At 36.2% G+C, this 18693-nt stretch overlaps 1 protein-coding gene across 2 annotated transcripts in view; it reads right to left on the bottom strand.

Annotated features, from left to right (window-relative positions):
• Window positions 1-18693, bottom strand: part of GRIK2 (glutamate ionotropic receptor kainate type subunit 2) — a 437454-nt gene that overhangs the window by 65290 nt on the left and 353471 nt on the right. For both annotated transcript variants that reach the window (XM_072141893.1, XM_072141892.1), the window contains one exon: window positions 13838-14055. In XM_072141893.1, coding sequence (XP_071997994.1) covers window positions 13838-14055 — 218 coding nt within the window. The remainder of the gene's footprint in view (window positions 1-13837; window positions 14056-18693) is intronic.

The raw sequence follows: 18693 nt of genomic DNA on the forward strand, positions 1-18693 counted from the left end.
CTCTATAATTAATATACATAAAATGCTTACTATAAAAATATTTAACATATACTAGACAAAGATAATATGCAAAATGTACATAAATGCGTGGGAGTTGTGGGACACTTAAAGGGGTATTCTCATCTGGGCATTCACATTCAGTTTGATAAATCTTCCATATATAAACATTTCTTCAATTAGATGTTATTAAAAAAAAATGTTCCTGTGCAAAGATAATTTCTCATAAATGTAGTCATATGGTCCCTTAGAAACGAGATGGCTTCCTCGGATACGGCCACCTCTGCTGGAGGGATTGCACAAAAAAATAAAAGGTTTTTGTATATGAAATGTCCGGGATTTACTGTATGACCCACAGCCGTCCTGTGACAATGATTGCTGAATCCAGGAGGTCAGGCAGGACTCTATTGTGCATGTCTGGCCACCGCTGCCAGAGTGTGACGTGGTCGTAACCGAGGAAGCCATCTCGTTTCTAAGGGACAGAATGACTACATTTATGAGAAATTATCTTCACACGGGAACATTTTTTTAAATAACATCCAATTGAAGAAATGTTTATAAATGGAAGATTAGTGAAACTGAATGTGAATGCCCAGACGAGAATACCCCTTTAACTACATCTTTTAGTAAAGTGTAATTATACTTAAAACTGTACTTCTCCACTGCTTCAGCAGCACATCTCCTTCTTCTTCTGGCTAGGGAGGCTGCTCTGCCCATCAGGGATTATAACCGCTTACTGCTGCCTGGGCTGGATGAGCATTCTCATCAACATACATTGCAGTGGGGAATGGAGGGGAAGTAGTAAACACAGTACTGTTGTAAGTAGTCAGTAAAGTTTTATTGTGTTTTCAAACTGCAGCAGCCGCTTATCAGTGTATACTGTATATACTGATAATTTATCATTTGAGGAAAACTCTTTTAATTTAACACAGTGTAAATGTATTCATACACGTTTTTCTTTTTATGAGTTGTATCAGTAAAAAATATCTGTTGGCTAGTTCCTCCAGAGAACATCTTTTGCTATAAAGATCTTAAAAAATATCCTGTTGAGACCTGAGGCTTGAGAATGAAAAATACACAAAATATTCTACAGGATTTTTTTTACCATAATTTTTTTTAATGAAGCTAAAATGTAAAATCAATGTGTAAAAAAAATATTTGGGTGCATCTGTGATTGGGACTTTTGTCTATGTTTTGGCACAGTTGTGGTACAAATGTGGTTTCATAACGTTAGTCTCTATGTTAAATGCTGTTTCATGACTTTCCACTGCTCCAAATGAACCTAGGACAGTGCACTTTGACATAGCACCTGCTTGCACTAGTTTTTGTCCCTGGTCTATGTGCTGCAACTTTTGATGTTTTTTTTTTTGGGGGGGGGGGGGTTCATGCAACTCTCGCAAACAACCCACACAGCAAAAAACACTGTCAGCAGATTTATCAAGGGCCAAAGCCACTGCCATGAAACTGTAAAACAACCTTTAGCAGCATGAATTCATCATTGACATTTTTTTCTATGATTGCCATTGTTTTGGCACAGTTTTGATACAAATACTGTTTTGAGACTTTCGTTTGTTCCAAATTAACACAGGGAAGTGCAAAGTCACTTTAAAAAGTGCCAAATTCATTATTTGCATAGACTAGTTTTCACAATACAGAACTACATTGATGATTTGGGATTTGGCGCAAAATTACTCCAGTCACCCAATAGAAATAGGACAAAAACTACTGCCAAATGTATTAAGACCAATTGCTCCTTAGATGGACATGAAAAAATACAAAAAAAATAACATTTAGCGACTAATTCAAAAAACAGATAGGACCACATTTATCATACACCGGCGCTTGTGTGCCTGCATATGGTAGCCCTGCTGTTGCTCTTCTGCAGTGCGATACATCAAGAGGTTTCAGCCTCTTGATGTATCCGGCAGGGTCTTGTGCAGCATTTATTCCTACACCAGGCCTTGCCCCCATTTTGCAAGCAATTGCGATTATTTAGCCCAATCTGCCACCTTCACGCCTTTAAGGCATGAAGGGGTATGAAGGGAGGCGTGACCAGCTGAGCAGAGGGCATGGCCGGCCGCGAGTGTGTCAGCACAGGGAGTTACTATCCCCCCACCTGCACACTCGCTGCAGCAGGGCCTGGCATGGCCTGGCATAGAAATACATGCTGCGCAAGACCCAGCCGGATACAACAAGAGGCTTCACCCTCTTGATGTATCACACAAGAGCATATTTAAAAATATGTTACACTGATAAAGTTGCTGTTGCTTCAAAAGTTCCTGTATTTATTATCACAGGTTGTTTGGATGAATTTCTATTTCTACCCTTCCATACAAACTAAAGAACTACAATAAATAGATTACTACATAACCTTTAAGAACTGTTGAGGCTTGTAAACTATAAAAAGACATGGCCATTGACAACTTGTGACATCAGCATATAAATGGTTCAAAAACAGTAGCACAGAAACCACCCTTCCCATCTAACAGTAGTTTTCATGGTTCATAGAGTTAAAATGAAAAAGGCAGACAGTGTGTGTCGGACAGTAATGGAGTTGCTGGTGTACTAAGAACAGGGAAAATAAATCATTTGCTTCAGCCAGTTGTAATTTGTTTTAGGAAGACTTTTTTCTTCACTGACTCAAATGACAAATAACTATAAGCTACTATTTAAAGTCCTTGACTGCAGCTGCTTCGAATAACAGAAAAAGACCCGTCAGTATGTCTGCTCATTCCATTAATCCTCCCCAAGCTTCAGATTGTATGATGGATATGTAAATGTTTGCAAATAAAATCAAACCATAAAAAGAAAAGTGATACAGAAAAAAATGTGCCATTAGCTGATTTTAGTTTTGAGACATATTTTCCTAATGTTCTCCATGCAACACTGACTGACCATGAAAATTTGTGATTCCATAAATTGCTCTGTAGAATTTAGGGAAAATGAAACATTCTATCAAGGCAGAAAAGCAGGTTTTTAAATCTAGAATAATTTAATTTGCAGCTATAATAGAAGTTTTATACATTTGCATACATGTATTCATATATTATCATTAATATTATTATTACTATTATTTATAGAGCACCATTAATTCAATGATGCTGTACAGTCAGTAAGAAACATTATATTAAGTCAAGAACAAATGCAAGTACAAAAACTACAGTGGTCAGGATAGAAGTGGGAGAAGGACCCTGCCCATTAGGGCTCACAATAAATATGGGAGGGTAGATGGAGACACAAGTTGAGGAAGCAAAGCATGTTGTAGGCATAAGTTTTCAGAATATGTTTCAAAGATCGAAAGGTAAAGGAAAAAAGGTAAAGGAGTATGGGGGGAGGAAAAGAAATGCTGTTTGTGATGGTATTGGCTCATTAGTTCAGAGACATTTAGAAGGGACAGGTTAAGGACAGCTTTGTAAGGGTCCGCAGTCACACCTTTTTTTGGGGATTGCATGGCTGTGACAGGTATTTAACAGGATATCACAAGTGATTAGATTTTTGCGCAGCTTTGCCGGCTTTCATGCAACAGAAATTGGGGGTTGCGCTGTCGGACAATCCGACTGATTTGGACTGTGTGTGAATTTAACATGCAAATTGTGTTGCAAGATCAAGCACTTACATACACCATGAAGAAGAAGTTGAACTCTGTCGGACCATTGGGGGTAAGCGACACATGCACAATATTGGGCACACAATCTTAGTGAATCACAGCACAGTGCATTCTCATTGGACAATGCACTTTTTGTGAACTCCTCTGGACGGTTAAGTAAATGTGCCCCATTGTTAGTAGTTTAAAACCTTGTCGCATACCAACATAAAAGTATATTGGCGTGCAACAAAGGGTGTATGGAGAGGGCTCAGGGGCCAAGCCCTTTCCATACATGCTGGCTATTTGCTTCATATTACAGCAAAGACCCATTGTTAACAACCGTGATTGGTGCTGACACTGGGTTTTAACCCTTTACATTCTGCACGTAAAGTGTTTTTCTCTCCCAATGTTGTCATTGGGAAGCCATGACCTGTTGCCAGAACAGCCAGGAGTCAGAATGAAACTTCAGGTCTTGTTATTTCTGTAGATCTGTTACAATGTGCTGGTGGCACATTTTAACAGGACATCAGAAAATCCACCATACAATGCTATACTGTAGTATGTCAGTATATTTTAGGATTGATCAGAAACCCTAGGGTAAATAATACTATATTAGGGATTGCCGATTCACAAAATTACTAATCTATTAACATATAAAAATGGTTTTAACCACAGAACAGAAAAAACACCCAAATGCTTTCGTTATTGGCATCAGAAGATGACAAAATGCAGAATTTTTTTCATATTAAAGTTTTACTATTTTTTAAAACCTATATAAATTTGGTATCGTCGTCATTGCACCAACACAAAGAATAAAGGGAAGGTGTCATTTGCTGGAAACCGTGAAAATCATAAAAACAGAGCCCAAAAGAAAATGGAGAAAAAGAAAAAGGCCCATAATATGTATGCATGGTGTGGACTATGGCTAGACCAATATTAAATGTAAAGGTATTTACATGAAATAAATGAAAGCCAAATCTCCAACTCTAGAGGACTAGTAGCATTCAGCATTGCACAGATTAATGAATAATTGTTTCTATCATTACTACACTAAATAAAATTTATTTTCCAATACACATGTAACTAATGGTGAGAGACCAATTTGAGTTAAGTTGTGGCCGAGTTCGGACCCCCCACCAGTGAAACCCGCCATTGGTGCTGGCATATAAACCCCAGGGTTGGTGGGCACCATCATTTGAGTTCCTCACTCCCTGGTATGTCATCGGGGAGTTAAAGCTTCTAAGAGTTATACAGTATCTTAATACTTTATCTGGATAAACATTTTTGGGTCTGGGAATGTGTTATTTATGTGGGGTCGTCTGTTATTAGAGGGTGGAGGCTGTGGGGTGGTCTTTTATTAAAGGATGGAGGGTGTGCTTATGTTAATTTATGTTAATTTTGATGGGTGTGATTTGTTTTCAATGGTTGGTTTATGATGTGCTTGGGGGGTGCTATGTTGTGTTATTTAATTATTTAGATGTATATGTTATATTTTTCTTGTTCTTAAAAAAAACACACAGATGCTATGGGGCATGGACCAGCAGGTGTGAATGGGGCTGGATCAGCAGGTGAGTTGTTGTAAATTTTTTGTATATATTGTATATAATCATTGGTTTATGTTTTGTGTTATTGTTATGTTTTATAGTATATATATTTTTATAAAAGATCTATAGTATCTTATATTTATCTTCTAACTACGGTGTTCAGGAAAAAGGGTATATTGTAATAACAGCTTAATAACAATAAGTCTACAATAGTTAATTTTGTAAAAATGTAATATCTTTATCATCTTTTTATTAAAAAATATTTTAATATACACAGAACATTATTAGAAAAAAAAAATATTCTATATGCACAAATCTTAAATGGGGCATTCACATTCAGTTTCATTATTCTGTCATTTATAAACATATCTTCAATTAGATGTTATTTAAAAAATGTTCATGTGTGAAGATAATTTCTCACAAATGTAGTCATATGGTCCCTTAGCAACAAGACTATGTCCTTGGATACGGCCACCTCTGCTGGTGGGATTGCACGAAAAAACAAAAAGTTTCTGAATATTAAATGTCCAAGGAGTTACTACATGTCCCACATCAGTCCTGTAGTTATTATGATCGCTGAATCCATGTTGTCAGGCAGGACCACATGCCTGGCCACCGCTGCCAAAATGTCAGGTGGTCGTTTCCGAGGAAGCTATTTCGTTTCTAATGGACCACATAACTACATTTATGACAAATTCTCTTCATGCGATTCTACCATTCTACAATAGGCACTTTAACTGATTTCCATATGTTTACCAATACATATCTATCAATAAATAATTATCTTATTATCCAGTTATTCTGATCATTGGAACTAATACTGTGAAGTCTTTGATGGATTTCCTCCCAAAATTGAAGAGCTGGTCAACAGTTCCACAGCATATGCAACAGGCTAACGTTATTTTCATTACACTTCATACACTTAACAGAATGTGCCTGTTTAAACCTACTGATAATCTTAGGCGCATGGTACAATTTATAAATTATTTCAAACTGAATTAATTTAAAAGACTCTGAAGAAGACAGATCTTCAACATTATAAAGAATACTAGCCATTGGTTTTCTGTTCATGTTCCAATTTTTGGACCATTGGTCCTTATTTTAACATCCCTGGTTGATCCAGCTCACAGAGGGTGAAGATTATCCTCACCTGGTGCACAGGAAAAGCCTGAGGCTACTACTACAGGCTTCTACAACAACTTCAAATGGAAAGAGGATCCGGCACTCACAATTTAGGTGAAGAAATCCTTTTCTTTATTGGTTAAAATCCGACATAGCGATCACAAATACAGGTAAATTGTAATATTAGCGATTGACGCGTTTCGGCGTATAGCCTTAGTCATGATCTAAAATTGTGTGAACAAACCCGGTTTAAAAAAGCCTCCTCACCTAATCCTCATGTCCAGTGGGAGGGGAAAAGGTGGAAACCAACATTAACCTTTGAATTGCTGGCCTATGTTAAACAAAGATCACTAATCATACAAATGTGAACATGGACCTATGGAGAGCAAGCCCTAAGACACTAGACAAGTGTACACAATTCACTAATGTTCAAAAACAAAAAACAAATTGTAATAATTATCCGCATTATCCACACACAGGGTGCTTCTTTACAATGATACAATAAACTGTACTAAAAAAAACCTGTGCATGCTAGTAGCACATTTTTGCACATATCTATATGTCTACGATTGTTCATTCTTCGGCCACTGTGATGATACGCTTGGAAGGGCTCTGCCACTTTATTTATTTATATCAAATATGTGGTTATTACTTTGTAACATGTATAGATGTCAGATCAGACATGTGTAAAAATTACCAACAAGAATTATGTGGCAACCACTTCATAATATTCACTAGTTTGTTTACAAAACTTGTCCAATAATCATTGTATCTTTGTAAAGAAGCACCCTGTGTGTGGATAAAGCGGATAATTTTTATAATTTGTTTCTGTTTTTGAACATTAGTGAATATATATATATATATATATATATATATATATATATATATATATATATATTTAATGCATAGAAGAATATGTTTGTGTCTTCTTGATCTATAAAATCACGATTGTGCGTATACTATATGTATATTATGTCCCTTTGTATAGGTAAGATCTTAGACATCCTGCTTTTGTTTTTAATTTTACTAATATTGTCAATGTTTTTTATGTATTAGTGACCTATACCGTCACTGCTGCACTAAGTTTATTGTTTCCTTGATGACATCCGCCGGCCCACGAGCATATCTTCTGCGTGACGTGACCGGATTATGTCAATGGCTTGAGAATGGGCTAGGTGGCGCAAAACGGCCCAGTGCCAGATCCCTGTACTGCACCTTTATGAAATAAAGGACTATTGCACACATCGGTGAGTGAGGATTTTCTCTCCATATCATATGTTAATAGAGTTTAATAGGTTTTTTAATTATCTTAAAATATTTTCTATTAATCCATATAGGGGGTGACTGTATGAACATACAATAATAATTTTTATCAGGTTGAGAGACCGAGACCGCTTCCATATTCTAATTTTTTTTGTACTCTCTAAATTAACAGATTAAAAATATATTTCTTAAATATTTTTGAGACTTTAATATCAAGTTATTCAAAACTCTCATCTGTCAAAATCCTGAGACTACCAGTATCACCCAAATTAATGTAGTAAAGTAAAGAGTAACTGTAAACTTATTTTGCAAAAAATAGTTTTTGTACAGCTGGAGAGAGCCTTTGACAACAATTCCAATGATCCATGTATCATGCTTCTGGCTTCTTTCTAACTTGAGGTATAGGGATAAAAGTGGTCAGGACATCCTGGTTGTGACACCAGCTATGGGCAATGATGTCAAGAGTGCTCAGGGCATTCACATGAACATGCACAAACCACTTAGCCAATCAGGACACAGAAACAGTGTTACTGCTTGTATAGATATCAAGTGGGAAGACAGAGCACTGGAGCTCTGCATCATACAGACAACTACCTGTTCAACTACCATAAAACACCTACACAGGAATGAGAAGATGAACACATGGCAGCGTCACAGAATGTGTGTATTTTTACACATATACACAGTGATCAGGTCTGCATGCCTTCAAGATGTAATGTTGGGTCTTTTTGGAGACTTTCCTATTTGGTAAACTTACGCACCCTCCTCTACACTTTTCTCTGCCTTTTATATATGTGTCTAATAATTATTTCCTTCACTGTATGATAATGGGCATTCTTTTTTAAACCAAGGAAAAATGTACGTTTAATAAGAAGTTCATTACAGGTGTTAGGTATGGACAAGTAAACCAACAAACATCGAGATATAATAGGTCATGCAGGATCAAGTAGAACCATATATGTGGATCAAAAAAGAGAGCATGATGTTGTAAGAAACCAATTCTAATTTAATACTGATTGTTTTACTTTTTGTTTTTAAAATTATTGTTTTACCTGAGTCCACGGAATCATTGTCCACCATTTTGTCCATATTTTAAATGACTCTGATTTCCTGAATCCATTCAGCCATCTTTTTGAGCTGAGTACTCCAATTATGCAGTATCACCCTAAATGCTGCTGCTAAAAAGTGGTGGAGTAGGCCTTAAAAATAAATGGAGGAGATGTAGCCTAGCAAAATTGATAACAGTAGAGGTGAGAGAGGTGAAGATCCTCTTATCAGTGACCTGGTGATTTATATTTCCAAAACTTAATTTCAGAAGGGCTGGAGAATAGAGCAACTCCACTAGACATAACAAATTAAACCCACTTCCATACAACACCTCCAAGGCACATCAGGTACCTCTAAAAATATCATATGAAGTGTCAGTGTACAATACAGACAGTTTGCAAGCAGGCAGGAGGGCATCCTAAAAAAGGCCTCCAGGGCAGTAGGGGATGAAGCAAAGTCAGAATGGTCTGGGTCAGCAGAAACTGTCTGTGTTCCAATCAGGATAATGGGATATCATGATGAGGGGCACATCATATCTCAAGGGATAGAACAGTTGGCTGGTTGCACAATGGAGTCATGGGGACTCTCATCCTGATCAGTACATCTTTGGCAGCCAGCCTGTACCTGGTGGGAATGAGGGAAGTCAGGCGGTCAAGAGTTTGCCAGGATTCAGGGGAGATATGCAAGATCAAATTCCAATTATACCCATTGCTTGGATCAGACATGGTGATGCCAGTTAATAAGGCATTGCATAAAGTGACACAGTTGCAAAACTAATGCACCTACAACCCCTGCCCATATGAACCTTCTACACGCCAAACACATGATAAAGAAAAAGGAGTTCAGGGAGCATGGTAAGATTTAGCACAGGAAACAAGGAAAAATATCCATTTTAAGGAAATTTATGTGGCTAGTCAAGGCGCCCTGATATTAGCAAGATCTCTATTCATGCGATATATGAGAGGTTTATCATTCAAAGAGTACAGGAGGGGCATATCTTCTGGGGCTAAGGAAATATTTATTCTAAGCAGTTTAGAACATTTAGGTGCATTTTCCCCATGTATTATAGACTGAGCAAATGGAATGTGAAAAATGTATAAAAAAGGGTTATTTTAATCTTTCGTAATTGTTAATTTTGCTATTCCATTACCTTAAATTTGAATGTCTCAATAAGTAAAGTTAGTAGTTAGTTAGCAAAATCATTCAAACTTTTCTGAACACAAAGTAGTTTGTAGAGTTTTTTTTTTAGTCTTTTATTTTCACTTTATAACATAGTGGTTATGTAAGTACGGCATCATTACCCATACAGCTTAGAAACAATGGCAGCATAAGTTAAGGGGTTAAAATGTTTTTGAGCAGTAAACCCAACAAGAAAGCCTGAGGCAAAGTTTACTTTCATCTGACAGACAGCACATTTTTTACATTTGAATGCCTTTAACTATAGCACTTAGAATCCAATCAGTAGTAGGAACTGCTCATGCAACATTTTACGATGCAGCTTATTATACACTACAGGAGAAGTACTTTTCTCATGCTGTGATTTGAAACAAGCTCATTAGATAGTGCCACAAAAGAAAATGCTGCAACCTAAAAGAACATCTTTATCAATAACACTGTCTAGTTTATTTTAATTCCAGCTTCAGTGAATCATCAGCTGAGAAACACAACCTTTTACATGTTCTATTATCCGTGTCGTAGAGAAGTGTAGTATAGACATAGCTTCTAGTAACATACTTTGCAGAATAACACTCAAGTATAGTCTTTTTGATTATGCAAATGATTTCATTAAAGACTGAATGGGAACATATCAGAACAAGTAAGCTACATGAAATAATAGTTGAGCATCACTCATCACTATATATTGAACATCATCAATAATTTCATAGCCAGAATACTCATGATCAGAGTTCTTTTCTAACAGTTTCCATGGACATGCCAAAGGTAGAAGATATGCCAGTAAAATTCTTTGACAGAATATCACAAAACAATGTATTTCTTTATTTGGAGCTAGTCATCTCATTCCTCACATATGTGAGCATAGTAAATGGTAAGTAAATATCTGAATGGTTTCTGGTAAACAACAAAATAAAGCAAATATTTAGAATTTTTTTCTCTGTAGATACTAACAATTGTGATTGTTGATACTAAGAGGCTCTATTCTCAAGTTGAATTCTGCATTAGGATCCAGGTACAAGCTATAGCAAATGTGCCAGGTTGGAGCACCCCTGCCATGCCCCTCTCCATGCCCCTTCTCCCCCACTTAGCATGAGAGTGGTGTAAGAGGACAAAAGTTCCAAATCCTGGCCCACAAGACATGATAATTCCCTCTATCTCACTGATATCCCCCCAGTATATAGTAGTGCTTTTTGGTATGGAGATTGCATAGAGGTGTGCTCTATTTTATGAACCCAAAAGGGGATATTTATCAGAGCTTCTGCAACAGGGCACTTATAATTATTACCCCCTTTCTGCCACTTCTATGGCAAGGGCGTGAAGGTTTGTGAAGGGGAAGGGGGGCTGGCCAGGGGTTGAGCATGGCGGTCAGAGAGTAGGCCGACGTAGGTTGTTGACTTGCACAGTTACTGCAGCTGACAAATTTTCATATGTGAAAATTTGCTGGCTGCTTTTATTTATATGCCAGGCAGTGCACGAGTGCCGTTGTATGATAGATAACCCCAAAAGTCTTAATAATATATGTGGTTGAAAGTTTTAATTACAAGGTATTCCACAGATATTTGGCTACATTTCACATATATAAAAGTAAATTTAAATGACAATATTATTTAGTGTATTTATATAAAGTGTATTTATTATTTTTATTATGTTTACAATGCCCAATGAATAGAATTCTTAAATTTGGAAATATTTGATTTGAGATTTATACTTATCAACCTTATCTATCACTTGACAGAATCCAAAGATTATAATTAAAATTTTACAACTTGTAGAAAGCCACCACCAATAATATCAAAATAAGATATATGGATTCATTAACCCTTTAAAGACTTGGCTTTTTTGTTTTTGTGTTTCCATTTTCATGTTTCTCCTTTAGATAATTTTATGTTGTTGCTGCAAATTATGTCTTCCAATTTACTAGATTTAAGGTTGTCAACAAAGAAGTGATATAGTAGAAGTTTATAATGCATAAAAGTTGCCAATATCCATCTCTAAATTACATTTTGGTCCAAAAATATTTAAGTAATTGTTGAAAGTGACTAGATTTCAACATGAAGCAGCATATGGAATACTAAGTAAATGGAACAGCTATATAAAGATAGGTTCAAATGAGCATTTTCCATCTCTGATTTACTGGTTTGTCATAAGAACTGAAAACAAAAATTACAGGGACTAACCATATCATTGGGTATCTGTCAGGCTGTAATTTTACCAGAAAGCACTGCTTGCTGCTATATTTGTTCAAGCATTTATGAAAGTCTTTACAAACACTTGTATGTGAGCCTACAATACAGATGTGAACTTAGCCTAACAGTGCCACAGAAAAAGCATTATATTACCAAGGTATTTTTATATTTTTTCACTTTAAGCCTCACTAACACTTTGTAAAATACCCATCATTTATTTCCTGATCCATTAAGACATTGAAAAATAGCAAAAGTCAGCATTTTCAATTATATTTTCAGAATTTTATATATACATATGACTTTATATAACAAGTGGAAACAGTCTCCCAGATTTCATCTACAGATGTTGGTCATAAAAAATGTACATATCTATTTTTTTCTGTAGTTTAACAGAGAAAATGAGTTAAGTATAAAATATATAACCTCTATTATTTTATCTTTATGTTTTGTTTAATTTTGAGAAGTAAATATATTAATAATACCATAATTAGAGATGAGCAAATATATCTGATGGTTTTGCGAGATTCTGTATAACTCTGTAATTTTTCAGGCACTAAATTGAAATCAAATTTTTTTTCTGCTTCATTTCCGACACTTTTAAAATGGCAATTCGTTGATACTGCCCTTCATCCCAGATATTAGGAGAGGGAATGATTTAAGGAAAAATTTTAAAAATCCGAAATAATGTACTAAATGAGATATGAGCTTGAAAAATCTTTTTTTTTTTTTTAGAGGAGGTATATACAAATTTCCAAAACAAATAGTTTCAGACTGATTTAATTCAGAACTCAACCAAATTTCTTTTTAAATTTGATGATGTGGCTACAAATAAAATTTTACAAATCCAGAACACCGGCTCAAGGGAAGTACGCTCAACTCCAGTAGTAATAGTAAAAACTTTTGAATACTTTATTGAAATCTTCTGATGCGTCATACAAAAGATAAAAACAAGGACACGGATGGCGATGAGTCAAACAGGTGCAAGCCTACGCGTTTCGGATGAAAGCTACATCCTTATTCATGGCTAACTAAAACCGCAATGATCCTAAAGTTATAAAGTTACTCCTTGATTTACCAGCTGATTAACACCCAATAGGGTTTAAGCTGTATCTAACCAGTACATTTGCGAGCACAACGGATAACATTGCGGATAAACATAAAATATACAAAATATATTAAATGTAATGCATACAATAAAATGAGAACATGCAAGCTTTGTCAATTCAAGAAAATCATCAAGTAGAATTTATCATAACTGGCAAATCACATCCAATCTTTTATTTAGCCCTTTCGGGATCCGGGTTTCAAGGCAAAAGATCCAATATGTTTCTCTATTAAACATTTTTTTCTTTCGATCCCCTCCTCGTAATGGGTTAAACACCCTTTCAATCCCCATGCATGAAAAAGATCTGCAATCCCCTCCGTGAACTGACTGAAAGTGTTTGGAGGCCATTGAAATATTAACCGCATCCGCATTTTTTGCATCCGAAAGGTGTCTCCTAATGCGGTTTTTTAGCGCACCACTAGTGCAGCCTACGTATTGAACCTCACACACTTTACACATAATTAAATATACAACATATGACGTGTTGCAATTAATATAGCTTGTTATAGTGTGTCGCTCTTCTGAATGGGTAGATTGAAAAAACTTTTGTGGTGTCGCATAGTTGCAACAAGTACAACGGTTATGTCCGCACCTAAAAAAACCTTTAGTCGATAACCATGTATTTTTTTGGGGAGATAGGGATGAATACAGACTGGGTGACAAGATATTGCCTAGCGTTGGGGCCTTTCGAGATACAAATTTAATTTTATCAATTACAGAACCAGAAATGGCTTATTCACTCATCTCTAACCATGATTATCTTGGCATAATTGTAATGATGTATGGACACAACAAATGATTCACAACATACCTTAAAAAAAGTCATTGTAGCACCATCTTGGACAGCACCATATTCAATTTTAGTCTGTTTAGCTAAATCATCAGCAGAATCAATGGGGGACTCCATGCGTTCCACTGTGAGAAAGGCAGCTAAGTTGGCAGTATAAGAGGAAATGATGATAAGTGTGAAAAACCACCATATTCCTCCCACTATCCTTGTAGAAAGTGCTTTGGGCATGAGTTCAGAACCTAATGGAAATCAAGGTATATATTGTAAAGTTGTTAACTGTGATGCAGCAAAACATGTAAAAATCTCATTTTAACTTTTCCAAAACAATTAAAACATTTAGACATGTATACATTTAGGAGAGTGTTAAAATGTGAGATACTACATGCTTAGTAGCCATTTTATAAAGTGCACAGCATACTCCATGTCTATAAAATTTGCAGGCAATAGCAGCAGATTGTGTACATAATTAAAGAGGACTACTTGGCCCTTTACGGTTTCTTCAGCAATTTTATTTCTCTTTCTTGTGTTGTGTCTCCAAACATCTTAATAAAATTTATATTGGTATATTATATGGAAGAATCTTTTCTCTTTCTAGCTTTCCTGTCAGTCTAGTTCCTCTTTTGCTTGTTTCTGAATCTAATTTACTATACCTGTTTTTCCTTGTGTTAAATTGGACATGCTTCTGTTAATTTAACATGGGTGGCTGGTATGGAACATGCAACTTTTTTAGGTTTGTGTTTTATTCCTTTTGCCAATTTTGCTAGCTGAGACTAGGCAAGACTAACATGAAATAGAAGATATGGATAAAAAGGATATAACGTGAGTACTGCTTGGACTAGTACACAATAAGTTGAAGTGCACATACTTAAAGTTGTAAAAAGAATGTGCATATTACCCATTACTGAACTGTTTGTAACTTTTTGTAAAGTAACTTTTAATACATTTGTATCGGTATTTGTATGTTACAAAGGGGAAAATAAAATGAAGAGATTTGAACTTTCCTCCAAAATCTTGTTTCGGTTTATTCATACTGAGTAGAAAACTGCTGTTTGGAAGTGGCCTCAAAATGCTTGTTCAGTATTTGACATGCTTTGTGAAGTGCTGCGTAATCTGTGTGCGCTATATAAATAAAGAATTATTAAAGAATTATTATTCAGAAATAGAAACATAAGCTAGTAAATAGAGAGGGGGCCTTCCTAGTTCATGAGTTCTCTTCATTCACTTCCAGTTCCCCTGACAGCAGTCAATTGTAACTGCAAAAAAGTTTAAAAGGATAAATGAATTCACAATAATCACGTAGACTATAACATTTAAATAATGGGTTCTGGCTGTTTAGGGGCCTAATAGGTTATCTTAATAGTATCTTTTCTTTAACATGGAATTGTCTAATGAAATCTCATTTAATGGCTCCAACTTTATTATTTAATTTTATTTTAGTAGTAGGGTATTGATGTGATTTTTACAGAATTTTTTGGGGGGTAATGTAGAATCCTTTTTTTTATTATTATTAAATTTTAGACTTGATGAACTAGTGATCCGAGAGGAGAGCCTGTGAACCCATGGAGATCCACATCGCTCAAAGGAAATCTTGAGAGATCATGTGAGTTTCTCAAACAGAAATTGTTTTAAGCAACACACTTTGGCTCAGGAAATGAGCCTTCGTCAGGCATAAAATTGGGATAGATATAGGCTAAATTATAGAAAAAAAACTATAGGCGCTGATTAATCCAGGAAAATAGGAATGAGTAGTATAGTGATGTCATTCACAAAATTAGAAACCAAAGCAATAAAAAAAATGGCAATCAAAAATAAAAGGCAATAAAAGTCATCACCTTCTAAAATTTAAAGATAAAAACATACATTAGCATTACTAAAGGTGCATTTTTGAGTATATATGGTTGCTAGGTAACCTTTAGCGCTACAATAACCTAAAGAAGAAAAAATAGATATGCCGCAGACATGGAACGGTAGCTTGTTGGCACTGGCAATACTTGCTTGAGGGTAGCATAACCAATCTGCTATGACTAAACTTAGTCTGCAATGAATGGGCATCCTAGCATTCAAAAGTCAAAAGAGATTAGAAATCTACAATCGGCGACATAGAGCATTAGAAATAACCCAAACAAACACGAGGGGAACACCCTTTATCCTAGTGTTTTACTCTATGTGTCTGTCTCTGATACAGGGACGATAGTGAACCTCAGGCATGAGAGTGAGACGGGGTGCAAGCTTTGGTCCAGTAAGTGGAGACGGGGGGAAGGACGTTGAACCCAGGAGACCTTTATTCCTAACCTGAAGAAAAGGGGTGGTGAGATTGCTCATGACCTAATGTGAATGAGAGCCTATTCTGGAGTAAAGCACTGAGACTTTCTTGCTTGTTCAAACACAAGGGGTATAACAGATATAATTTTGGCTGAAAACACATATAATAAAAGATTGAAGGTTAAATAATATTTTCAAAAAAATATTACCGGCCAATATTCATTAAGGAATCATAAGGTAGACAAGGGGGGAATCAAGATAGATTCAATAGATTCAATAACCTCATTTTACCCATTTGGGTGTAGAGTGTTTAACTTAAAAATCCATATTATTTTACACTAAGGAATAGAAACAATGTCACATCAGGGTTAATCAACTCAGAACACTATAAACCACCTTTATATAATTCCCCTGTAGCTTTTGTCACTAGCTAGTCCTAGATAGGGCCAAAGGATACAAACTAGAGGTAAAGCTGCTACTTAGAATTACAACATTATTATTCCCCCTCCCCCCTCAAACATGTTTTGTCAGAGAACTGACTTCCTCAGGAGTTTAGCCCTAAACCTAATTTGTATATGTTACAATGCGATCATTATATCTAGAGAACTTAGTGACAGCGCTATCTATCAGATCCAAGTAAAGGCATTGAGTGGACACTAACTAACTCTCATTCATGCAGATGTCTTGAAAGGCTTTGTTTGAGGAAAGCCTATCTTAGCCTTGTGCCTATGTCCATTCACGCGGAGCCAAAGTGTTTGAGTGATCCAACCCACATATTGAAGGCCACCTGCACAACCACGTTGCAAGGTAAGAGTCTGATCTACTTATCAGTAGTGGTCACACAAGTAATTTTAAAAATACTGCACTAGGGTAGCTCTTTGTCTCTTTGTCTTTGGAGTACTATTGTCCAACAGTTTCAAGGTTCCCAGGCTCGTGTTTAATGGTAGCTTGGTGTCTACTTGGTGACTATTTTTTGGGGTGGGTTTATTTTTTTTTAATTATTTTTGTTATTCCCCATTCCTTTAGAAAGACCATTATTTTAGCTTATTATTGTTATTTTTAGCTTTCAATTTTTTTTCTGCATTATGTATTTTCACTGTCACTGCCACAACTGCGAAACTCTAGCTGCAGGTGACTCAAAACTAAGATATGGATAGATGTCCCTTTTTTGGTTGTGCTGAGCCTAGCACCTAGCACCTAGCACATAGAGACCTGTCTGGTCAATTCAGTTTCCAATCTAAGCTTGTGCCATAATTATACTATGGCATTTATTTAAAGTGCTAACATGACAATAATGAGTAAGTTATGAGTAAGCAACCAATAAAGTAGCAACTTTTGGCTTAAAAGAGAAACACAATAGCAGAGATTTCAATAATACCTTTACCAAAGACCTTCCTGGCAGCCTATGGTACATCTCCTTAAAAAATTGGTAAGCACAGTGCAACATGGGCTATCTAGGACTGAGGAGGCCTGGAGTCTTTCAGTAGCAGTCCAGATATACAGACGAAATGGTTTTGAGCTTTACTTTACTCCCCAATTAATAACTATAGGTATACTTACATACATACAGGCACATTTGTGGCTGTATGGTGTTTTGCTACTAAACAGAGGCAAAAGGGATGTTAGTTCACTTGATTAAACAGCTGTTTGGGAACTATTGATTTGAGAGGGGGACGCATGTGTATTGTAATTTGGAGCCAGAAGAAGAGAAAAGCTGGGAAACAGTCATTGCTCCTACACATGTGAGCTGCTGTTGTTTTCCTACCTCCACCATGTACAGTATATTGCTAGTATGTGAGTGTGCTTTGATAAACATCACTTGTAGGAAGAAAATACAAAGGGGTAAGTGCCATTCTCTTTTTCTAATATTACAAGTAAAAAAAGTTTAATAATAAAGCACCCTTAAAGCTTTACTGTCCTACCCTTATTCAATGAGAATGGTTTTTGGAATAAGTGCTATTTTGAACTACTTGGCATAATTAACCTGCTCATCATCTTACTTATTCTACAAGCTTTATATTTTAAGATTCTCCATTAACTGTGACCTCTTTACTTATGGGTAGTGATGAGCAGTCCTGAACCAGCAAGAAGTTTGGGTCCAGTTCACATCCCTCCTCCCCAATTAAGTAATAGTCAGTGGCGAACCTCCCCAAAATGGTGCACACACGCATTGCTGAGGTTGAAATGCATTGGGTCTGCTCACTATTACATACAAATCTATGTAGATTAGGCTACACTAACCTAATTGGTTAAGTTGCTCGGTATAGTAAATAACTGCTCATAGCTATAACAAAATAGATTGGTAACAAAAAACATGTTATATCTATCTATGTATCAATCTCTCCCTGTCTGTCTCTCACTCTTCCCACCTGTCTTTCTGACTCTCGCTCACTCTCCCTGTCTCTCACTCACTCGCTCTGCCTATCTCTTACTTACTCTCTCTACCTGTCTCTCACTCTCCCTGCCTGTATCTCTGTCCCTCACTCACTCTCTCTGCTTGTATCTCACTCTCTCTGTCTGTCTCTCTTTCACTTACTCTCCCTGCTTATCTCTCACTCACTCTCTCTGCTTGTATATCACACTCTCTTTCTGTTTCTCTTTCACACACTTACTCT

This window comes from Engystomops pustulosus, chromosome 3 (genome assembly GCF_040894005.1).
Source record: "Engystomops pustulosus chromosome 3, aEngPut4.maternal, whole genome shotgun sequence".
Classification (NCBI taxonomy): domain Eukaryota; kingdom Metazoa; phylum Chordata; class Amphibia; order Anura; family Leptodactylidae; genus Engystomops; species Engystomops pustulosus.